Below are 25,165 nucleotides of genomic sequence, written 5' to 3' on the forward strand. Positions count from 1 at the left end.
TGTTCCAGTGACTTTTAATTAGCTGTTTATGTTGTAAAAAAATAATAGGAACCTACCTTTGTCCTTTGCTTAGTAGAGAACAGTCAATGTTGTAATACAGAGGAACTCTGCTACATGCAAATTATTGACGTATACCCTAGTTACCGCAGAAGAGTCTCATAAATCATGACCCCAAGCAAAATAGCCAGACAAGCAACGCTCTCCAGTGGCCACGCCTCTGTCCAATTAGGATCACCTGGGCCGGCTCTAGCCACGCCCCTGTCCCTGAATCAGCACAGCCGCAGACATGCCTGGGAAATGTAGTCCGCGGAGGGAGAGTGGCTCCAGCCGTGGCAAGCACCGCCCAGGCGTAGTTCTTCTGGGACTGGGGAACCCTTTGTTGGTACTCCTGCCGCGCGCCGTGAGGCTGAGGTGTCTGCAGCACGGCGCAAGCGGGTCCTAGGTTTCACGGGTTCTGAAGCTTCGCGAGGCCTGGAGCTTCGCGGGGGCTGGGCCTTGCCCTTTCGGAAAGATTGGGGGAGAGGGGCGGCGGTGTGCGGGCTGGAGAGGTGGGAGCGGTTCACCTTTTTACCTGCGGCTGTCTCTAACCCAGGAGGCGCGGGAAGAAACCAGGACGGTCCCTCCAGGCCACTGGACCTGCAGTGTCTCCGCGGGTACTCAAACCAGCTCAGGACCGTGCGGGATCGGGGGTCCCGAGCCCCGGGGTTGGGGCGGCTTCTGGGCATTGGAGCCTGGGGCTGAGACTATCCAGAGAGTGACGGCGGCTGGCCGGCGCCAGTGATAAAATACGAGGCCCAGCCTAGTGCCAAGGGGTCAGAAATAGGTGGGGGCAGAGAGGAGAACTCCCTGAGAGCCACAAACTGGAGAATAGACGCCCCTTGGCTAGTCTAGGGGCTTGTCTGGAGGAGGCCCAGGATCACTAAGGAAGCAGAACTAGCGGTAGTATAGGAAACAGCCTGTGTGATGTCACAGAGCCGGGAGCACTGCAAGGTGCAGGGGACGACTTTCCGTGAAGAAAGAGGTAAGAAATAGACCACGTCGGGTGTGGGAGTGATCCGAAGACTGAATTTGAGGAAAGGTAGCCTTCCTTTTGCTCACCTTAAGAATCCTGGGGAAAGAGCTTTGTGTGAGAAGGTGGGAAGAGAGCTTCTTTCCACGCCAGTGGTGGGGGCTGCATGAGAGGGAACGTTTGAAGCCTTGGCCGAAACCCCTCGTGTCACTTCGCATGACGCATTTTTCCCACGCCAGCCTTTTATCTATCATGGCACAATGGAAACAGTCTGGTTTGTTTTACTTAGTTATTTTTTAAAATGTCATACGGTGAAATTGATATGAGAGGGGCGTACTGTTCTAACATATGTATAGATTCGTGTAAGCACCACCACACTCAGGATGCAGAGCTGTTTTATTCACTCCAAAAACCTTCCTTGTGCTATCCCTTTATATTCACCCCCCCCCCCCCCCGCCATTAACCCCTGGCAGCCACTGATTGTTCTCCATTTCTATGGTTTTGTCTTTTCCAGAATGTCATATCAATGGAATCATATGCTGTGTAACCTTTTGAGACTTGCTTCTGTCACTCAGCACAATGCCTTTCAGACTCATCCATCTTGTGTATGTGAGTTCCTTCTTACTGCTCAGTAATATTCCACTGAATAGTACCACAGTTTTTTTAATCCATTCATCTGTTAATGGAATTTGGATTGTTTCCAGATGCTTTTGGTAGTTATGAATTATGCTACTATAAATGTTCATGCACAGATTTTTGTGTGAACTTCAGTTTTCATTCAGCCTAGTGTTTGAAGGCAAACACATCAGAATTTGAATCCTGACTTTGAGACTTATGGCCTGTGTGGTAACCTTGGGCAAGTTAACTTTTTTGACTACCTTCATCAGGGAGTTGTTGTGAGGTTAAATGACCCAATGTATCAGTGTTCTCAACTCTTTCAGACCCAACAGGCCCTTTTTATAACAAATATTTTGTAATGCCCTTGTTTCTATTCTGAAAAGAAATTCATTAAATTGGTAAAACTAACCTACATGCATAAATTTTTAAAGCTATGTAATGCCCTTACTCTAAAATTAAGGAGAAATAAAAGGGAACACATTGCAACTCAAGAGAAAAAAATCACTGTATATTAGCACTGGGAAGAAAAACCCAAAACCAAAATTCTGTGGTTATGTATAAAAAAAGAGGTTCTGAGCTCTGATAAGTATCAACAGATTTTCACCCATGTGGATGTTCGGCAGGACATTTGAAAATTGTATGGAACTGTCCTGTGCTGAAGGGTGTGTAGCATCGCTGGCTCTCACACATTAAATGCTAGTGGGGCTCCTTTCTCTGGTCATAAGGATTGGTTCCTGTCCACTGAGAGCCTCTGATTTATGTGAAATGTTCAGTATATTTACTAACTCATGGCAGCCGCAAGCAACAACATTCTGAAACTCCAAGAGGAGATTCTCCATTGTTTTAGTAATTTGGGGACTGGCTCAACAGTTTCACCTTCTTCTAAACCAGTGCTTCTCAAACTTGAGTGTGCATCAGAATCACCTGGAGGATTTGTTCAACACGGATTACAAACCCACTGCTGGAGTTTCTGATTCAGTAGGTCTGGAGTGGGACCTAAGAATTTGTGTTTCTGGGAAGTTCCACGGTGATGCCGATGCTGCTGGTCTAGGGAGCACATTTTAAGAAGCAGTGTTCTAAACCTCTCCCTTCAAATGTTTAAATTCAGTAGGTCTTTTAAAAATTTTAATCTTGGTTAATCTCCGTAAAATTCTGTAAAGCAGTGGAAACAGATACTCTTATCCCTGTTATTTTGTCACTGAGGAAACTAATGTTCAAAGACATTAGTGACTTGCTCAATGCTTTACAGCATTTTGCTCACCTAGATATTAGAATCCAAGGTTCTTCATTCCCAGTTGAGTGTTTTTTCCTTTAAGTAACACTGCTTGTGATAATAAAGGCAGTATGTGCTATATTGAAAGAATTTGAAAAGCAATTTCTCCTAGATCCTTGAAGAACCAAGGGAGATGGCACTATTTTATATCACTTAATGATCCATTCTTCATTTCTTACACTCCCCTAGCTTACTACACTCTCCAGCCCCGCTAGCCTCCTGTTCTTCCTAGAGCATGCTGAGGGTATTCCTGCCTCAGGGTTTTGATGAAGGGACTTTGCACTTGCTTTTCTCTCAGTGTACCCTCAGATGTCTTCGTGGCTCACTCCCTGTTTTTATTCAAGTCTAATCAAATGTTGCCTCCCCAGAAAATCTTCCCTGGCCATCCTATCTAAAATAAAGGTCTTCTTTATCCACTTACCCTACTCTTTTGATAGCATTTATCACTACCTGAGGTTGTATATGCTTGTATGTATTTGTTGGGTTTTTTTTTGCTGTGTCTTTCTGAGGGACTTTTTTCTGTTGTGTCATTGTCACATCCCCAGTGCTTACAAGTGTCCTTAGCACAGAGTTGAATAGATACTTGAATCCAGTATGTTAGTAATTGGATTATGACTCCAACACAGATTTCAGCCCAGTTTATTCAGTTCAGCAAACATGTTGAGCACCCATCATATGTAGGTATGCACAGTGTTGGTATTAGGGATGTAAAGATGGATAAAATTTGATTCCTGCCTGAGGGAAGGGAGGAGAAAAGACACTCAAAAAAGTCATTTCAATACAGATAGTAAGTGCTATGATAGAGACTAGATTACTGCTCTTATTCTCTGGAACCTACTTTGGTCATTCATAGGATACAGCATGGGACTGAGGCCACAGTCTCTGTGGCCCCTCTGTGGTCATGGGATGGCACAGAATATCTAGATGCCCTTACTCACTGGAACTGAAGATTCAGTTGGTGTCGTCTCACAAAGTACCACATATGTGGATTTCTAGACCAGTGCTGTCCAATAGAACTTTCTGTGAATATGTTTTAAATCCGTGCTGTCCAGTACCATAGCCACTAACCACATTGGCCTTTGAGCAATTGAAATTTAGCTATTTCAATTCAAGAATTAAGTCATTAATTTTATTTAAGTAACTTAAATTTAGACAGCTACATGTGGCTAGTGGCTACCATATTGGAGAGTGCAGTTCTAGAATGTCAACTGTTGTAGCTGTAGACACAAACTGACTTCTTCATAGCTCCTGTCTCTCCCCTCAGTGCCACCATCTCAAGACTCTGCCCTTCCTCAAGAGCCCAAAAGAGGAGGGAAAGGCTGACACTAGGCCCATGATAGCCATGTTCAGGGTGAGTTGGATCTCCTTCCTAAATCCTAAAGTGTTAGCTTACATTTCCTACTTTCATTCTGTTGGTTTAGGTCCCAACAAAATCCAGCACAGTGATCTGACCCCAGATATTTTCTTCCCCAGTAAGTAAGGCCTAGTCTCTGACCATAGGCTTCATAAGGCTTGTCATCATTTGCCTCCTGCCTTCCCATGGTTTTTCTGTCTTTCATTAGGTAAGCAGCCGTAGCAGTTAGGTTCTCAAGTAAGCCATTGTCTGTGGTACTTAGTCCTTGAGGAGTCTATGGCCCAACCAAGGAGTTAAGGAAAAATTCAAGGAAAGACATAAATTATTTTCAAGTGATAAAGACAAAATATCCCACAGAAGTTCAGAGGAGAGAGAGTATAATTTGGAAAATTTCATGAAGGGGATAGAATTTTGGTCGGCACTAAAATATGGTTGGAATTTAGTCAAAGGCAGGACAGAGGGCCTTTAAGGGGAGAAAACATAAGGCCAGCCTTAGGAGTAAAAGTGAGCATGTTTCCTGTGGGGCAATAGGTGGTAGGTTTATATTGAAAATTGTGAGGGTGAGATTGAGTATACTAGATAGGAATGAGGCGTTTGGATTTTACTGTATGGCTGATGGTGAATTAGTAGAAATTTTTGAAAAAGAAAATCCCATAATGAAGCTTGTTTGGTTTGATTTAGATATAGGGGATAAAAGAGAGTAGAGTTAAAAATGACTCCAGTTGGGGAACCTGGAAGATTCGAGAGAAATTAGATGATTTGGAAGGGAAACCAGTGTGCTGTGGAGAGGATTCTGGTGGGAAGCTAATTAGGATGAGCTAATTTTTTAAGAATATATTTACAGCAAGGCATATAAGGCAAGTGAAAAGAGACCTCAAACTTAGATGAAGATAGGATTCCAGAGGTGAGGACTTGACGTGTACAGGCAGGGACCTGCCTGTGGTCTGCGTTATAGTAAGCACACTTTCTGAAGCTCTACAGTCTGGCCCTCATTACATCTCTGACCTCATCTCTTATCATGCTTCCCTTTATTCCTTTATTTCCAGCTGCGTTGATTTCTGTTTTTTTTGCATTGACTTCTTTTCTTTTCCTTGAATGTACCAGGCTCATTCTCTTGCCTCCTTCAAGTCTTTGCTCACATGTAACCCACTCAATGAAGCCTTTCCTGACTACTCAAGTTAAAATTGCACCACTATCCCCCTTACTCACGTCAGCATTTTCTATCTCCTTTGCCTGATCTATATTTCCCTACCGTACTTTTCACCTTTTAATATAATCTACAATTTATTTATGTGGTTAGCATATTTTTTGTCTTCCCCTACTATGGAGTACGCTCTATACAGGCAGAGTTTCTCTTTCTTTTCTTCCTTGTTTTTGTTTCTTATCCACTGCTATATCATCTGTGCCTAGAATAGTGCCTGATATATAGTAGCTACCCATTAAATTTGTGTTAAATGTTGAATGATTTAATACAATTATAAATTTATGATTTCCAGCCTCACATTGCCCCTTGATAATCTTGGTAATCCTTGACGCTTCTGTGGAAAACTTAGACTGCTATATCTATTTCACACTTCTTTTGTTTCCTCAGACCCTGAACCACTCTATTCTCTTCACAGATTACAAAGAAAATACAGTCTCTTAGATGGGAATCCTTTCACCATCCTGAAACGAACATCAGCCTGCCTAAATCTGTATAGTCCCGTTCTTTATCCCTCCCGTTTGAGTTGAGGAGCTCTATCTACCCTTCTGTAACAATTCTTCTACCTGTGCTTTGGATCTCATCTTTCCTGTATCTTCAATACCTTTATTCTGTTTCCCTTCTCCCTCTTTCTATTTTATACACCCTTGGCAGTTGACTCCTTCCTGTTATTTTTTCCCAGCTTTAAGGTATATTTTACATGAAATAAAATTCATCAATTTCATCTGAATGTTTTGATTTTTAACAATTGTTTACAGTTGTGTAACTTCTACCACATCAAGATATAGAACTCTTTGTCCAGTATAGTACCCACTAGCCATATGCAGCTATTTAAAATTAAATTAATTAAAATTAAATGAAATTAAAAGTTTATTTCCTTGCTTGTACTAGTAACATTTCAAATGCTTAGTAGTCACATGCGGCCAGCAGCTACTGTATTTGACAGTACAAGTATACAGTGCTTTGATCATTTCAGAAAGCTCTATTGGACAAGGCTACTGAGTGCTGCTGTAACTATGTCTCATAAATTTTGATATGATTACATATATTACCATTATATTTGAAATATTTTCTTATATTTTTTGTAATTTCTTTGACTAATTGACTTAGCACTACGTTGTTTAATTTCCAAATATCTAGGGATTTTTCCACATATCTTATTGTTATTGATTGCTAGCTCAATTCCACTTTCCTCAGAGAATATATTCTGAATGATCTCAATCTTCTTATGTCTGAAAAATGCTTTTATTTTACTTTCATTTTTTAAAGATACTTCCTCTGGGTGTATAATTCTAGGTTGACAAGTTTTGTTTTTCTATCAGTACTTTAAAGAAGATGCGCCTCTGTCTTCCCAACTGCATGATTTCTGGTGTGAAATCTGCTGTCATCTTATCTTTGTTCCTCTATGTGTAATATGTCTTTTTTTCCTCTGGCTGATTTTAAGATTTTCTCTTTATCACTAGTTTTGACCAATTTGATAAAGTGCATTGGTTCTGTTCTCCATGTTTCTTGTGCCTAGAATTTGTTGAGCTTCTTGGGTCAGTGGTTTAGTAGTTTTCATCAAATTTGTACAGTTATAAGCCACTATTTCTTCTAATATTTTTTTCTGCCTCGCTCCCCCAATTTGGGAATTCCAGTTACACAAACATTGGTCTGTTTAAATTTGTCCCACAGTTCATTGATGCTCTGTTCATTTCTTTTTTAAAAAACATTCATCGTTCTCTGTTTCTTTTTGGATAGTTTTTATTGCTATGTCTTCAAGTTCACTGATCTTTTCTTCTGCAATTTTTAGTCTACCTTTAATTCTATCAGTGTATTTTTCATCTTGGTCATTTTAATTTTTATCACTAGAAATTCAATTTCAGTCTTTTTTATTTCATCCACGATTCTCTACTTAACTCTTTGGACATATGGAATATAGCTATAATAATTCTAATTCTAACATCTGTCAGTTCTGGATTGGTTTTGATTAATTGTTTTTTGTTGTGAGTTGTAGTTTTCTTCTTATTTTTCCTAGTAATCTTTGTTTGGATTCCAAACATTAATTTTATCTTCTTGGGTGTTAGATGTTTTTGTATTCCTAGAAATATTTAAGAGCTTTTATCTGAGATGCAATTAAGTTACTTAGAAATGGTTTAATCCTTTCTGGTCTTACTTTTAAGATTTTAAGGTTAAGAGATATATATATATATATATAGTAGATCTATTTTCCTTTAACAAACCTTTTCTGATGGGTAACACACTCCTGCGTGTTTCTCCTTTACTCTCATACTACTACCACACTCACAGCACTTCTGACACCAGATGTGTGGGATGTTTTTCCCACACCAAGCAGTTCACTATGACACCAGCTGTGTGTCCTACAATTCAATTCAGTTCTGACACTAGTCAGAGTTAGTGAAGACCCCACAGGTTAAGGGCTTTTTCCTACAGGATTGCCTCCCCCTTCAGATGCCAATTGCAATTAGTAGGCCCCCAGGTTGCCCACAACTTCTGTCTGACTTGGCTACAAATTGGACCGTCCCATGACCTCCCTTTTTGGATTCAGTCATTTGCTGTAACAGCTCACAGAACTCAGGGAAACACTTACTTATGTATTCCAGTTTTTTATGTCATAAAGGATGCAGATGAACAGCCAGATGAAGAGATATAAAGGGCAAGGTACAGAGGGTTGGAGCATAGGAACTTTTGTCTCTATGGAGTTGAAGTGTGCCACCCTCCCAGTACATAGATGGTTTCACCAACCTGGGGGCTCTCCAAACTTTGTACTTTGGGGATTTTTTAGGGAGGATTCATCATATAGGCATGACTGACTATTCATTCAATCTGTAGCCCCTCTCCCCTCCCTGGAGGATGGGAGGGTGGGGCTGAAAGTTCTAAGCTTCTAATCATGGCTTGGTCTTTCTGGTGACGAGCCCCTATCCTCAGGCTGTTCAGGAGCCTATCAAGAGTAACCTCAGAACAAAGGACACTCCTATCACTCAGAAATTCCAGGGGATTTAGGAACTCTTTGTCGGGAACCAAGGACAAAGACCAAATATTAGAACAAAAGATACTCCTGGTGCTTTTATCACTTAGGAAATTACAGGATATTTTAGGAGCTCTGTGCCAGGAATGGGGTCAGAGACCAATATATGTTCTTTCTGTTATTTCTCACCTTATATTTTCTTTATGACAGTGCATTTGAGTACTTGTAATACCGAATACTTTGTAAATGCTTTTGTATTATATGAATAATTTCTGTGTTTAAAAGAAAGAGTCATGCAGTATATTTTAGATCCTACATTGCTTCACAGATAGAGACTGATGAAGAGTCATTTATTTATTCAACCAGACTCATTGTACACTTTCTATGTACCAGGCACTAAGTGTGCCCAGGCACTACTTTGTTGTTACATGTTTTATGTATTGGCTATGTTCTCTCTGATATTCCTGGTGAGAGAGGCAGACTTATTTTTATCTGATCCTGAGCAATGTCACAATTCTCTTGTTCATTGTTTTTTATTGCTTCAACTATACCAGTTTGCATACTAAGTTTTCAAGATATTATTTGTCAAATCTAGTTGTTATATTTGGCCTTCAACATAATTAGCTGGTTGCTACTCTCCATATCCTTCTGCCCTCACACATGCATAATCTCTCTCATATCAACATGACTCATGAGGATGGTACTTTTTTTTTTAATCAATGATGAACCTACAGTGACATGGCATAATCACTCAAAGTCCATAGTTTACCATAGGGTTTTCACTTTTGGTGTTGTACATTCTATGGGTTTGGACAAATGTATAATGCCATATACCTGTCATTATTATGTCATACAGAGTATTTTCATTGCCCTAAAAATCACCTGTGCTCTGCCTATTCATCTTTCCCCTCACCCCCAACCCCTGATCTTTTTTTTTAATTAAGATTACATTTGTTTATAACATTATGTAAATTTCAGGTGTACATCATTATATTTTGATGTCTGTATAGACTGCATAGTGTTCACCACCCAAAGTCTGGTTTCCATCCATCAGCACTGGTGTTTTTATTGTCTCCATAGTTTTGCTTTTTTCAGAATGTCATATAATTGGAATTATACAACATAGAGTCTTTTCAGATTGACTTCTTTTACTTAGTAATATGTGTTTAAGTTTTCTCCATGTCCTTTCATCACTTGATAGCTCATTTCTTTTTAGCACTGAACAATATTCCATTGTTTGGGTGTACCACAATTTATTTATCCATTCACCTACTGAAGGATATCTTGGTTGCTTCCAAGTTTTGGCAGTTGTGAATAGAGCTGCTATAAATATCCATGTGCAGGTTTTTGTGTGGACGTAAGGTTCAGCTCATTTGGGTATATACCAAGGAGCATGATTACTGGATCATTTGGTAAGAGTATGTTTAGTTTTATAAGAAACTGCCAAAGTGTCTTCCAAAGTGGCTGTAGCATTTTGCATTCCCACTAGCAATGTAGGAGAGTTCCTGTTGTTCCACATCCTCCCCAGCATTTGGTGTTGTCATTGTTTCAGATTTTGGCCGTTCTAACAGGTGTGTAGTGGTGTCGCTTTGTTTTGATTTGCATTTCCCTGGTGACATATGATGTGGAACATTTTTTCATATGCTTTATTTGCCATCTGTATATCTTTTTTGGTGAAGTGTCTGTTAAGATCTTTGGTCCATTTTTAAATCAGCTTGTTTGTTTTCTTATTGTTGAGTTTTAAGAATTTTTCTGTGTTTTATTAACAATGCTTTAACAGATATGTCTTTTGCAAGTGTTTTCTTTCAGTATGACTTGTCTTCTAATTCTCTTGATACAGTCTTTTGCAGAGCAGAAGTTTTTAATTTTAATGAAGTCCAGCTTATCAATTATTTCTTTCATGCATTGTTTTGTATCTAAAAAGGCAATCAGCATACCCAATGTTATCTAGGTTTTCTCCTATGTTACTTCCAGGAATTTTATAGTTTTGCAGTTTATATTTGGGTCTGCAATCCATTCTGAGTGAATTTTTGTGAAGGGTGTAAGGGTCTGTGTCTAGGTTCACTTTTTGCATGTGGATGTCCAGTTGTTCCAGTACTATTTGTTGAAGAGACCATCTTTGCTCCATTTTTTAAAGTCTTTATTCCGTTGTCAAAGATCAGTTGAGTATATTTATGTGGGATTATTTCAGGGCTCTCTATTCTGTTTCATTGTCTATTTTTGACCACACTTTCTTGATTACTATAGCTTTATAATGAGTTTTGAAGTTGGGTGGTGTCAGTCCTCCAACTTTGTTCTTCACCTTCAATATTGCGTTGGCTATTCTGGGTCTTTTTCATTTCCGTATAAACTTTAAAATCACTTTGTTGATAGTCATAAGATAACTTCTTGGGGTTTTGATAAGGATTGCATTGAATCTATAGGTGAAGTTGGGAAGAACTGATATCTTGAAAATATTGAGTCTTCCTATCCATAAATATGGGATATCTCTCCATTTATTATTTCTTCTTTGATTTCATTCACCAGAATTTTGTAATTTTCTTCATATTGATTTGTACCTATTTTGTTAGATTTATGGCTAAGCGTTTCATTTTCTTTCAGTGCTCACATAAATGGTATTGTGGTTTTAATTTCAGATTCCACTGTTCATTGTTTGTATACAGGAAAGCAGTTGGCTTTTGTGTATTAACCTGGTATCCTGCAGTCCTGCTATAATGCCTTATAAGTTCCAGGAGTTTCTTTGTCTTTTATTTCAGATTTTCCACAGATGATCATGTCATCTGTGAACAAAGACAGTTTTATATCTTTCTTCCCAATTTGTATGTGTACCTTTTAATTACTTCTCTTGTTTTATTGCATTAGCAAAGACTTCTGGTACAGTGTTGAAAAGGAATGGTGAGAGTGGACATCCTTGCATAGTACCTGATGTTAGCCAGAAAGCTTCCAGTTTCTCACCATTAAGAATGATGTTAGCTGTTAGTTTTTTAAAAATAGTCTGTATCAAGTTGAGAAAGTTCCCCTCTATTCTTAGTTTACTGAGAATTTTTTGTCATGAATGATTGTTGGATTTTGTCAAATGCTTTTTCCGCATCTATTAATGTGATCGTATGGTTTCTCTTTTTTAGTTTGTTGATGTAATGGATTACATTAAGTGAAACTAGCCTTGCATACCTGGGATAAATCCAACTTGGTTGTGGTGTATAATTATTTTTATGCATCGTTGGATTCAATTTGCTAGTTTTTTTGTTGAGGATTTTTTGCATCTATGTTCATGAGAGATATTGGTCTATAGTTTCTTTTCCTGTAGTGTCTTTATCTGGTTTTGGTGTTAGGGTAATGCTGGCCTCATAGAATGAGTTACAAAGTATTCCCTCTGCTTCTATCCTCTGGAAGAGATTATAGAAAATTGGTACAATTTCTTCTTTAAGTGTTTGGTAGAATTCATCAGTGAACCCATCTGGGCCTAGTGCTTTCTGTTTTGGAATATTATTAATTAGTTATTCCACGTCTTTAATAGCTATAGGCCTATTCAAATTGTGTATTTCTTCTTGTATGAGTTTTGGCAGATTGTCTTTCAATCTGCCAAATAGACCAGGAATTGGTCTGTTTCATCTAGGTTGTCCAATTTGTGGGCATTGAATCATTCATAGTATTCCTTTATTATCCTTTTAATGCATATGAAATCTTTAGTGATGTCTTCTCTTTATTTCTGATATTAGTAATTGGTATCATTTTTCTTTTTTTCTTCATTAGCCTGAGTAGAGGCCTATCAATTTTATTGATCATCTCAGCTTTTGGTTTTATTGATTTCTCTATTGATTTCCTGTTTACAATTTCATTGATTTCTACTCTAATTCTTTTTTTTTTTTTTCCCTTCTGCTCACTTTGGATTTAATTTGTGCTGCTTTTTCTAGTTTCCTAAGGTGGAAACTTAGATTATTGATTTTAGATCTTTCTTCTTTTCTAATATATGCGTTCGGTGCTATAAATTTCCCTCTAAACACTACTTTCACTGCATCTCACAAATTTTGATAAATTGTTTTCATTTTCGTTTAGTTCAAAGTATTTTAAAATTTCTCTCACGAATTCTTCCTTGACCCATTTGTTATGTAGAAGTGTGTTTTTACATTTTTTTCTTTTTGAGGAAGATTAGCCCTGAGTTAACATCTGCTGCCATTCCTCCTCTTTTTACTGAGGAAGACTGTCCCTGAGCTAACATCCATGCCCATCTTCCTCTACTTCCTATGTGGGATGCCTGCCACAGCATAGCTTGCCAAGCAGTGCCATGTCTGCACCCAGGATCTGAGCTGGTGAACCCCAGGCCACCAAAGCAGAATGTGTGAACTTAACTGCTGCACCACCAGGCTGGCCCCTGTAGAAGTGTGTTTTTAAATCTCCATGTATTTTGGGATTTTCCAGTTATCTTTCTCTCATTGATTTCTAGTTTAATTCCACTGTGGTCTGAAAGCAGATATTGCACGATTTCTGATCTTTTAAATTTGTTAAGGTGTGTTTTATGGCCCAGGATGTGGTCTGTCTTGGTGAATGTTCCCTATTAGCTTGAGAAAAATATGTATTTTGCTGTTGTTGGATGAAGTAGTCTATAGATGTACATTATATCCACTTGATTGATGATGATGTTGCATTCAGCTGTGTACTTACTGATTTTCTGCCTGCTGGATCTGTCCATTTCTGAGAGAAGTTGAAGTCTCCAATTATGGCAGTGGGTTCAGCTGTTTCTCCCTGTAGTTCTATCAGTTTTTGCCTCATATAGTTTGCCTCTCTATTGTTAGGTGCATACACGTTAAGAATTATTATGCCTTCTCGGAGGATTGACCACTTTGTCATTAGCTAAATGTCCTTCTTTATCCCTGATAACTTTTCTTACTTTGAGGTCTGCTCTGTCTGAAATTAATATAGCTGCTCCTGCTTTCTTTTGATTAGTGTTAGCATGATATATTTTTTCCATCCATTTATTTTTAATCTATATGTGTCTTTATATTTAAAGTGGATTTCTGGTAGACAATATATAGTTGGATCTTGTTTTTTGATCCACTCTGACAATCTCTGTCTTTTAATTGGTTCATTTAGACCATTCAAATAATCACCATTCAAAGTGATTATTGATATAGTTGGATTAATATCTACCATATTTGTTAGTGTTTTTTATTCTTCCACTCTTATTCTGCCTTTTGTGGTTGTAATTGAGCATTTTATATGATTCCATTTTCTCTCCTTTCTTAGTATATCAGTTATGCATTTTTAATTTTTTTAGCGGTTGCCGTAGAGTTTGTAATATATGTTTACAACTAATCCAAGTCCACTTTCAAATAATACTATACCACTTCACGGGTAGTGTGAGTACCTTATAATAACAAAATAATCCTAATTCCTTCTTCCTTTGTCTTGTATCATTGCTGTCATTTATTTCGTTAATACACAAGCATACGTATTATACATAGATATAGGATATATACATAAGCATACGTAATCTATTATTGATATTTAAAAAAAACTGTTATCTGTTAAATCAATTAAGAATAAAAATATTAAGTTTTTATTTTACCTTACTTATTCCATCTTTGGTGTGCCTCCTTTCTTTATGTAGATCTGAGTTTCTGACCTATATTATTTTCCTTCTCTCTAAAGAACTTCTTTTAACATTTTTTGCAAGGCAGGTCTGCTGGCAAATTCTGTCAAGTTTTGTCTGAGAAAGTCTTTATTTCTCCTTCACTTTTGAAGGATAATTTCACAGGGTATAGAATTCTAGGTTAATTTTTTTTTCTGTCAATACTTTAAATGTTTCACTCCACTTTCTTGCTTGCAAGATTTCTGAGGAGAAGTTGGATGTAATTCTTATCTTCGTTCCTTTCTAGGTAAGGTATTTTTGTCCTCTGACTTCTTTCAGGAGTTTTTCTTTATTTTTTATTTTCTATAATTCAAAAATGATATGTCTAGCTGTAGTTTTTTGGGTGCTTATCCTGCTTGGTGTTTTCTGGGCTTCCTGGATCTGTAGTTTAGTGTCTGACATTAATGTGTGTCATTGTTTCAGATATTTCTTCTGTTCCTTTTTCTCTTTTCTTGTCCTTCTGTTATTCCCATTATACTTATTATACTTTCTGTAGTTGTCCCACAGTATTTGGATATTCTGTTCTGTTTTTTCAGACTTTATACTCTTTGCTTTTCAGTTTTTGAGGATTCTGTTGATAATATCCTCTTGGAGATTCTTTCCTCAGCTGTGTCCAGTCAACTAATGTGTCTCTCAAAGGCATTCTTCATTTCTGTTACAGTTTCTCTTTTTATCTCTGGCATTTTTCTGTTATTCTTTCTTAGGATTTCCATCTCTCTGCTTACATTGCCCATCTGTTTTTGAATGCTGTCTACTTTATCCTTTAGAGCCCTTAGCATATTAATCATAGTAGTTTTAAATTCCCAGTCTGATAAATCCAGTATCCCTGCTATATCTGGTTCTGATGCTTGCTGTGTCTCTTCAAATTGTGTTTTTTGCCTTTTGGTAATTTTTCATTGATAATTGAACATGATGTACTGGGTAAAAGGAACTGCTGGAAATAGGCCTTCAGTAATGTGGTGGTAAGATATTGGGGGAAGGCAGGCATTCTATGGTCCTATGATTAGGTCTTAGTCCTTTAGTGAGCCTTTCTCTCTGGACTGTGAACCTCAAAAGTGTTTCTTTGTTTTTTCCTTCTCCCTTCGTCCCACAGGATAGCAGGAATGGGTTAGAGGATTTCTGCCATGTCAAAGGCCAGAGCCAGTTGGAGTTGGGTATTTCCCTTCTTTTAAGGTGAGTTAGGCTCTGATAAAACCCAAGCAGGTTAGGCTGAGGTTAACTAATTTCCCCTGAGGGTCAGCCCTGTTAAGAAGAACAGAATGTTCTGAGTTATTTCAGAATGGATCCTTTCTCCCTTCCCCTGCCAAAAGCCCAAGAGGACTTTTCTCAGATGTTTACTTTGGGAATTTAGTCGAGCTCTTGGAGCTAAATCTCACAATATTATGGATGCCCTCCCTCCCCATGACTGCATCCCCCTAGAGTGTTTTACTCTCAGAGTTGTCCACACTGAGCCTTCAGCAATTCATTAGTTATAGTTCAGATTTTTCTACCCCTGGCACTGGTTCCTGCAGCATTTTCCACTGGTGAGTCTCTGCTCCTATAAGTTATGACTGCCTGTATTCCTCTGTCTTTCCCTTCTTGGGGGCAGTGGTTTGCCCTGTGTCCTGTGGTCTCTTAAGGATCAAAGAAGAATTGTTGATTTTTCAGTTGTCCACCTTTGTATTTGTTGTTAGGATAGAGTGGTGACTTCCAAGCTCCTTATATGCAGAAGCAGAAACCTGATATTTCTTAAAGTATGGATTATTCCATCATGTAGACTTAGGAAATTTGATTTTTTTGGGGGGGGGGCAGCCTCCACATAGAGCTACAAACTGCTAAAGTCTAAGAGTAATGGAATGGACAACCTGGAAGAATCAAAATAGGAGGTTTTGGTGAGAATGTGTGTGATGTTTGTGAGTTCAAATTTCAGAGATTTAGCACTCTGTGGAGATGGCTCAGTCTTACAGTTGACTTTGGGAATGGGTACAAGAATTATATAGAAAAATTAGAAACAAGATTTCTATATAAAATGAAAGCTGAAAGATCAAACATGCCACTTATAATAAAAACTGTAAATTGGATTAAAATACTTTCTAAGTATTCTAAATGCTTTACATATTTACATATTATTTACATATTAACTCATTTAATCTTTGTGATAAGCCTGAATTGTAGTACTTGTTATTGTCCCTATTTAAAGTACAGCCTCTTGGTTTAGTTGTGTTTTGGTTTTTGAACCAAAGTGATAAAGAAAGATTTCAAATAAAAGATTATACAGATATAAATAAAAAGGAAGCTGAACTACAGAATTAATTTAAAAATAGAATTTATAGCCAAAGAAAATAAGACAAAGGAGGTCTTTTAGGATTATGATTGTTTGCTTTTTTTGAATATCTAATACATCCATATAGTTCAAAAATAAGAAATTGGAAAAGATATACAGTGAAAGGCCTTCTTCATGTTCTTTTTCTGCCCAGTTCCAGCTCCCCACCCTCCTTAGATAATCCTGTTCTTATCTGACCAGACTTTATAACAAAAAAAGAACACGTTATGCATACTGTTTACCATCTTGCTCTTTTCACTATATCTTGGGGATCTTTCCATATCAGTATGTAGATCTTCCTGTTTTTTTACAACTGTGTATAATTCTGTTTTTAAATTTAACCAGTCAGTTCCCTATTGAGGAATATTTGGGTTTCCAGATAATGCTGCAATGAATTCCTCCATATATATGAATTTCCCAAAGTAGAATTGCTAGATAAAAGGTTCAGTTATGTACCTGTAATTTTGGTAAATATTACCAAATTGCTTACCATTAGGGCTATCCTAGTTTATACACCCTTCAGCAGGGTATGAGTATGTCTGTTCCCTATGGCCAAGATAAGCATTTTTGTTAATTTGAGAGGTATAATCTACAATAAAGACATACCATGGCTTTTTCTATCCTGAATAGCATAGCACCAGAGTTTATAAATATATATAAATAAAATATACATATACGATATACAAAATATGTTAAAAATGCAAAAGAAATATTGACAAGTGTACAAAGATAATATGCCTTTCTTACTACTAGACAGAATCAAGCAAACAAAAAATGAAGATGTGTTGGTGCCGGGCCAGTGTCATAGTGGTTAAGATTGCAAGCTCCGTTTTGGCAGCCCAGGGTTTACAGATTCAGATCCCAGGCGCAGATGTAGCATCACTCATCAAGCCACACTGTGGCCGCATCCCACGTAAAATAGAGGAAGAATGACACAGATGTTAGCTCAGGGCCAATCTTCCTCACACACACACACAAAATAAATAAATAAAAAATAAAGATGTGGAATGTCTGGATAATTCATTAAAGTTGATTATGTACCTCTACAAATGGAGCATACATTTTCTACTATAAAATCCAGGGAAAATTACAAGGTTAATCATATATATTACGCAACCTAGCAAACCCTAATAAAGTTGTTGAAAACTTTCAGGCTCAATTATCTGAATCTCATGCTCATTTTTATCTTAGTCTCTTTATTCATGTTCTTCCATCTACTGTGCATGCTTCCTTTTATGCCAATCCTTGTGGCGGGTATTTACAGAGTTCCGCAGAATGATACACAAAAGAACATTATTTATGCTAACAGTTATATATTAGTGGAATTAGTTATAGTATTCATGATCTTGATATATATAATTTTTTTAAGTAAATACTTTTTTGAATCAAGTTAATTTCTTTTAAAAGTGGTCATTAATGTTGCTTTTTTAATGATCACACATTTATTTCTTGACTCTATAGTTTATTTATCCCTCACCACTGTACTATAAATATGCTCATGAAGGGCATTCATTATTCCTTTCCTTTCAAAAGAATCTAGTGACTTTTTCTTAGCCCTCTTTTATCTTCTTAGATAAAATTGAGTTCATTGTCCTTATGAAACCATCTTTTTATGCTGTGCATGAGAGTGTAAAACTCTGATTTACCTAATTTTCTAACTACTCCATGAGCTCCTTTCGTGGTTTCTCTTTCTGTCTCTTAGTAATGGGTATCTGTGAAAAGTTGTCTCTGCAGTGGTTGTTACGGTTTATAGGTTGAATCTCCCCCTTAGCATTTATGCCTGTAATTATTTAAAAAGTAGAAACTTGCCACCAAACATTTACTTTTCCAAAAATTAGGATAGTGCTTTTATCTTAACTTTTGCTTTGAACAGTTTCCAGGGCTTAGTTAAAAAAAAAAAAAGTGACTGGACTGATTTTTAAAAACTACTGTCATTGTGGCATTCTCATTAAAAAAAAAAAAACAACCAACATTTGTCCACTCACCAAACATTTGGCAAACATATGCTGTGTGCCAGATATTGTGCCAGGAGTTGAGGGCTCAAATGTTAAAGACTTCAGTCTCTCATCTCCAGGAGTTCAGGGTCTAGTAAAAGAGGCTGTGATAAGTGCTGTGGTGAAGAATATGCTGACCCAACATGGGGAGCAGTGGTGAAGAAAGTGGACTCTGGGCCCCAGCTGACTGGGTTGAATCCTGGCTCTGCCACTTACTAGCTCTGTAGCCTTGAGAAAATTTCTTAATCTCTCTAAGCTAGCACTGATCAATAGAAATATAATGCGAGCCACATATGTAATTTAAAATTTTCTAGTAGCCATGTTTAAAAAAAATAATGAGAAACAGGTAAAATTAATTTTAATCTTATCCCATAACCTAAAACATCATCTTAACATGTACTCAATATAAAAATTTATTAATGAGATATTTTACATTTTTTTTTGTACTGGATCTTCAAAGTCTGGTATATATTTTACACTTATAGCACAGCTCAATTTGGACTAGCCATATTTCTAATGCTCAGTAGCCGCATGTGGCTAGAGGTTACTGTATGGGATAATACAATTTTATGCCCCATTTATTCATTCATAAAATGGGGATAATAATAGTTTCTATCTCATGGAGTTCTAGTGAGGAATAGGTGATTAAATACGTGTAAAGTACTTAGAACAGTGATGGTTCTAAGCATGGTAAGCACTCATTAAATGTTAGCTGTTATTATTTTTAAGGATAATTATTTTATTGTTGTAGAGGCCATGAGAATATAGATAAGGAGCCTAGAAGAGGTGATGTTAAAATTGAATCCTGAAGAATGGGCAGGAATTAGAGCAAAGACTAGGTGATGGGAGGGGAGTTCTACATGAAAAGAGCATGTACAGGGAGACATAAGAAATTTGATGAATACTAGGAAGTAAAAACAGTATGGTTAGAGTATAAGGTATGTGTGAAACTGACAGATGATGAGGCTGGATTGGTAGGTGGATCAAATCGTTAAGGACCTTTATCTCAAAGGGTCGGTCAATGACAAGCCACATATATGATGGTGATCCCATAAGATTAGTACCGGATAGCCTAGGTGTGTAGTAGGCTATGCCATCACATATAGCATGTATGAGTACAGTTTATGATGTTTGCATAAGGATGAAATTGCCTAATGACACATTTCTCAGAACATATCCTGGTCGTTAAGCGATGCATTTCTGTATTTGAAAGATCACAGTATCAGCAGTATTGAGGGTTGGAAAGGGGCCAAATGAGAGGACTTCTTCTGATTTCACAGAGAGTCAGTAGAAAGCTGAGATTAAAACTGAGGATTTTATGAACCTGTAGCCATAATAATTTCTACTACTTCAGACAGAGCAGTAGAGATTAAGTGCTTGGACTCTGGAGTTCTGGCTTATGTGTTTCTTGAGGCAAGTGACTTCAGCACTCTGAACCTCCTTTGAAATAGAAATTCCATTATCCACCTGATAGGCTTCTAATTAACTATTGTTAATATTGTGAGGCAGCTTGGCATAAACTCAATACAACCAAAAAAGGCATCAAAGTTTCTTTCTCTTTCCTCTAAGACATGAAGTAGTGACTCTGGAGACACATATATGCACACATGAGATAATAGATAAACAATGTAAAACACTGCTTTTAAGTGCTAAAATTAGAAGTTAAAACAGTAGAGCAAATATTGTGGGAGATCAGGAAAACTGGGGAATTAGGAATGTCATGAGAATAGTATAATTTGAGTGGGGCTATGAAATATGGTCAAGAATTAGATGAGCAAAACAAAGCAGGAAGGGCTTTTTGGGCAGGAGAAGCAACAATAAATTAGTTACAATGAGGAATGAATGTTGAATGTTAGTACAGTTAATTAAGTCATTAATTCCTCTTGTTTAATGCTTGCTTATTATATGCCAGCATCTAGGGGTCACACTGAAGGCATGTTTAAGTGAAAATCTACATACTGAATAAAGAGGCTGCCCCTCAATTTTTTCTTTCACTTGACTCAACATGGGCAGTCAGGCTTCTGCATACCACTCCTTCCCCAAGTAGAAGGTTGAAGTATTTCATTCTGGGGAAACTAATCAGCCCAAAATGAAAGACAATAGGTGCCAACGTTTGGGGGGTCCATTAACGATATGGGCAGGTGTCTGCCCAGTAATCCTGCAGTGAAACCCATTATTGATCGTGCCTTTACACACAGACACTTAACTTTCGATCAACATATTAGAAACTCACTCTTAAGTATTAACCCATAGTGAAGGACTACTTCTAGATATGCTGATATATAAAAAGAAGGATCATCTGTCTTTTGTCCTCTATGCTTAATGTTTCTTGCCTTTCTGTCCATGACTGAGAGTAAAAACAATCTAGATTTGTCTTAGGAAAGCCCTAAGAATTGTTTTTCACTTTAAAAGAGTAAATTTTCCCCTTTTCAACCTTTCTTTTTTCCTTTAGACCTAGTTTCTGCTCTTACATCAAATGTAAAGCAGTAATATTAGCAATTATTCTGCAAAAAGGGATTAGGTAAAAGTATTGCTTTGTGTAAGTCAAAAAACCAAATCTAGTAGAAAAGTTTATTTAAAATACATTTAAAGAGCTCTTAATTGGCTTTAAGATAATAGTTTAAATGTTGAGTAAGTAGTTTTCTCACTGGAGGCTCCCTAAAAGACCATCTCTCTTTGATAACAGTTTTTCTTTCTTTTTCTTTTTGTTTTTTTTTTTTTTTTGAGCAAGATTAGCCCTGAGCTAACTACTGCCAGTCCTCCTCTTTTTTGCTGAGGAAGCCTGGCCCTGAGCTAATGTCTGTGCCCATCTTCCTCTGCTTTATATGTGGGACACCTACCACAGCATGGTGTGCCAAGTGGTGCCATGTCCGCACCTGGGATTCGAACCAGCGAACCCCAGGCCGCTGAGAAACAGAACGTGCAAACTTAACCGCTCTGCCACCTGGCTGGCCCCACAGTTTTTCTTTCTTAATCCTTGCTTATCTTCATGTGTTTTTTTTTCCACTCTCTGTAATTTAGCATTTTCCCTAATCATCCTTCTCTCCTGACAGCGTTTGCTTCATTCTCTTTGATTACATTATGTCTTGAATCAGACTCTTTCATACCACTAGCATTTTGAGTTAACCCCTCCCTAGATTACGAGGCCATGTTTATATTCCCAGTATGCTATGTTCTCGGTATTTGTAATTTCATTATCTCATTCCTAATATAGCAGCTTCTTTTCTCCCAGCATTGGACATATAGTAGATTTGTATTTTTATGTCTTTTAGATGAGAAGTCTGGACCTAAAGCCAACAAATCAACAGTAAAGCAGCAGGACATTTTCAATGAAGGTTCATTCCAAGGAATAAAGATGGAAGAAATTACAAAGAGAAAGTCTGTATTGGGAGAAACCTGGAAATCTAGAGGCCAGTTTAAGAATCAGCACCTAAACCAGGAGAATTATCTGGGACAAGATATACTCACCTGCATGGAAATTCCTGCCAAAGAAAGAGATATAGAGTCTAATGAATTTGGAAAAGGTTTCAGTATAAGATCAGTAGTTGTTTTGGAGCAGAATGATCCTGTAGGAGAGTGTTGTCATGAATATGGTACACCTGGAAAAATATTCCAACAAAACTCAGATTTAATTAGACAGAAGAAGTGTGATGGAAAGAAACCTTGTAAATGTAGTGAATGTGGGAAAACCTTCAGAGACCACACTACTCTTATTCAGCATCAAAGAACTCATACTGGAGAGCGACCCTATAAATGTAATGAATGTGGAAAGAGGTTTAACCAGAGTTCCCACTTAACAAACCATCAGAAGACTCATACAGGAGAAAAGCCCTACAAATGCAATGAATGTGGGAAGGCCTTCAGTTATTGCTCAGTCCTTATTCAACATCAGAGAATTCATAGTGGGGAGAGACCTTATGAGTGCGTTGAATGTGGCAAGACATTCAGTCGTAGTACATACCTTACTCAGCATCAAAGAATTCACACTGGTGAGAAACCCTATAAATGTCTCGAATGTGGGAAGGCTTTTAGCCAGAGCACACATCTTACTCTCCATCAGAGAATTCATACTGGAGAGAAACCTTATGAATGCAATGAATGTGGTAAAACCTTTAGTCAGAGTGCACATCTTACTCAACATCAAAGAATTCACACAGGAGAAAAGCCCTATGAATGTAATGAATGTGGGAAAGCCTTCAGTGATCACTCAGCTCTTATTCGACATCATATTGTCCATACTGGCGAGAAACCTTATGAATGTAATGACTGTGGGAAAGCTTTCAGTTACTGTTCAGACCTTATTCAACATCAAAGAATGCATACTGGAGAGAAACCATACAGATGCAATGAATGTGGGAGTTCCTTTAGTGATTGTTCAGCCCTTATTCAGCATCAAAGAACTCACACTGGAGAGAAGCCCTACGAGTGTAATGAATGTGGGAAAGCTTTTGGTAACTACTCAGCTCTTATTCGACATCAAAGAATTCATACTGGAGAGAAACCCTATGAATGTAAGGAATGTGGAAAAGCCTTCAGCAGAAGTACATACCTTACTCAACATCAGAGAAGTCATACAGGAGAGAAACCATATAAATGTAATGAATGTGAGAAAAGTTTCACCCAGAGTTCATTCCTTACTCAACACATGAGAGTTCATACTGGAGAAAAACCCTACAAATGTATTGAATGTGGGAAAGCTTTTAGTGACCGCTCAGGGCATATTCAGCATCAGAGAACTCACACTGGAGAGAAGCCCTATGAATGTAATGATTGTGGGAAAGCTTTCAGTTTCTGTTCAGCTCTTATTCAGCATAAGAGAGTTCATACTGGGGAGAAGCCCTATAAATGCAATGACTGTGGAAAAGCCTTCAGTGATCGGTCAGCACTTATTCAACATCAGAGAACTCACACTGGAGAAAAGCCCTATAAATGTAATGTATGTGGAAAAGCCTTCAGTCAGAGTACAAACCTCACAAATCACCAGAAAACTCATACTAGTGAAAAATCTTATAAATGTAATGAATGTGGGAAAGCTTTTAGTTACTGTTCAGGCCTTATTCAACATCAGATGACTCATAGTGGAGAGAAACCTTATGAATGCAGTAAATGTGGGAAAGCCTTCAGCTGGAGGACAGACCATAAAAAACATCAGAAAACTCATACTGAAGAGAAACTCTACAAATGTAATGAGTGTGGGAAAGCCTTTAGCCAGAGCACATATCTTACAAAACACCAGAAAATTCATAGTTGAGAGAAAGCAAATACACATACTGAATGTAGGAAAACCTTCAGACAAAACTCTTCTGTTCCGCATGAAAAACCTCACACTGGAGAGAAGTCCTCTGAATACCTTGGGAGTTTGGCCAGTATGGTGACTCTTCCCAAGGAAACAGAAGGAGGATCTTGAAAACTGTCAGCTACCTAGAGTGGCCACATGGCTTAGTGGAAAGAGCACAATTCTGAGTTTTAGAAGTCCTGGACTCTAATTTCAGCTCTCTTACTAACTAGGTCTAGTACTTACTTCAGGGTAAGTTACTTTACCTCTTTAGACCTTAATTTATTCATCTGAAAAATTGGAATGCCTGATTAATCTTTAAGATTCACATTTATTTTATTTACTACTAGTGCAGGCTTTTATAGATGTGATTCTTAATTTGTGACTTATTTATAATAAATACATCAGGTGTGATTCACAGTGTGAGCATGTAGTAGTCATTAAGGATTCAATAAAAATGTAGACCACATGCTATATATACTATTTATTACCTTTGCATTGGTTCTCCAAAGTTCAGCATATCATGAATATTGAAGAAAATTGAGAGATAAAATAGTATAAGTTCTATGAATTATTGCAGTGGGAAAGTTGAGATCTTTTCTTGGTTAAGAATCTGGTTGTTAGATAAAACCTTAGAAAAGAATGAACTAAAATGTTGGTAAAGGCTAGATTACCTAGAATCTGTCCAAACTTAGTCTTGAAATATAAACTTTCTCTACTAAGTTTAGTATGGTTGCCATCATGTCCCAGATGAAAAGGAACTAGAAAACATGTCTTGGGCAGGTTACCAAGAAAAGATGAAATTGGAAAGTTTGTTATTTCCATACCTAAATATATGAAGGCCAGGTGGATGAGAATAAATGCTGAGATCCAACACATCTAGAAAAGTCTATTGTTCTATTGTCTGACTTTTTCCTGTGACTACAGAGACAATGGCCTGAAAATATGAAGATTTACCCCAGAAACCTGTGATTTTATTGACCAGCTAGGGACAGAAAAAAGATAGAACTTATCCAATGTATGGTTTTGGAGACTCTTCTAGACTTACTGAATCTGGAGTTCATTTTGGTGTCCAAGAAGATTGTTCACACGTAAGGGTAGATTATTATGGACTTGCTACACAAGCTTTGAGAAAACCTGGACTTAAGGAAGTTGTGTTTAAGCCTGACTGAATTTATGTATCCTTCTAAGAACATGTGAAAGTCATGCTTTCTCATCAGAAAAATATGGGACAGATTTCATACAGTTTTGTGAGCAGTTACAATATATATATATATAATACTGGTAGTTCTATAATCACATATATATTATACTAACAATAGTTCATTTGAAAGTGTAATGGAGAAGAGATTCTATTCACAATAGCTATAGAAATATAAAATATTTAGGAATGAATTTAGTAAGAAATATGTAAGACCAAAAATTCATTAAAAATTTTTTTATAGTGTGGCCCCGTGGCCGAGTGGTTAAGTTTGCGCGCTCCGCTGCAGGCGGCCCAGTGTTTCGTTGGTTCGAATCCTGGGTGCGGACATGGCACTGCTC

General features: G+C 37.5%; 1 protein-coding gene across 1 annotated transcript; it reads left to right on the top strand.

Annotated features, from left to right (window-relative positions):
- The first annotated feature begins 614 nt into the window (after nt 1-614).
- Nucleotides 615-24,810, top strand: LOC124226290 (zinc finger protein 345-like). The gene is made up of 3 exons (XM_046639380.1): nt 615-1,021; nt 1,524-1,618; nt 21,621-24,810. The coding sequence occupies exons 2-3, from the start codon at nt 1,525-1,527 to the stop codon at nt 23,597-23,599; spliced, it is 2,073 nt and encodes a 690-aa protein (XP_046495336.1). The 5' UTR covers nt 615-1,021; nt 1,524; the 3' UTR covers nt 23,600-24,810.
- The last annotated feature ends 355 nt before the right edge of the window (nt 24,811-25,165 follow it).

The sequence above is a fragment of the Equus quagga genome, chromosome 15 (genome assembly GCF_021613505.1).
Source record: "Equus quagga isolate Etosha38 chromosome 15, UCLA_HA_Equagga_1.0, whole genome shotgun sequence".
Taxonomy (NCBI): Eukaryota; Metazoa; Chordata; class Mammalia; order Perissodactyla; family Equidae; genus Equus; species Equus quagga.

Bases quoted from the DNA above. Each gene is read 5' to 3' on its own strand.
- LOC124226290 (XM_046639380.1), top strand. From the start codon at position 1,525: ATGTCATATCAATGGAATCATATGCTGTGTAACCTTTTGAGACTTGCT. The intron at 1,619-21,620 runs GTGAGTTCCTTC...TATGTCTTTTAG, and splicing joins GACTCATCCATCTTGTGTAT to ATGAGAAGTCTGGACCTAAA.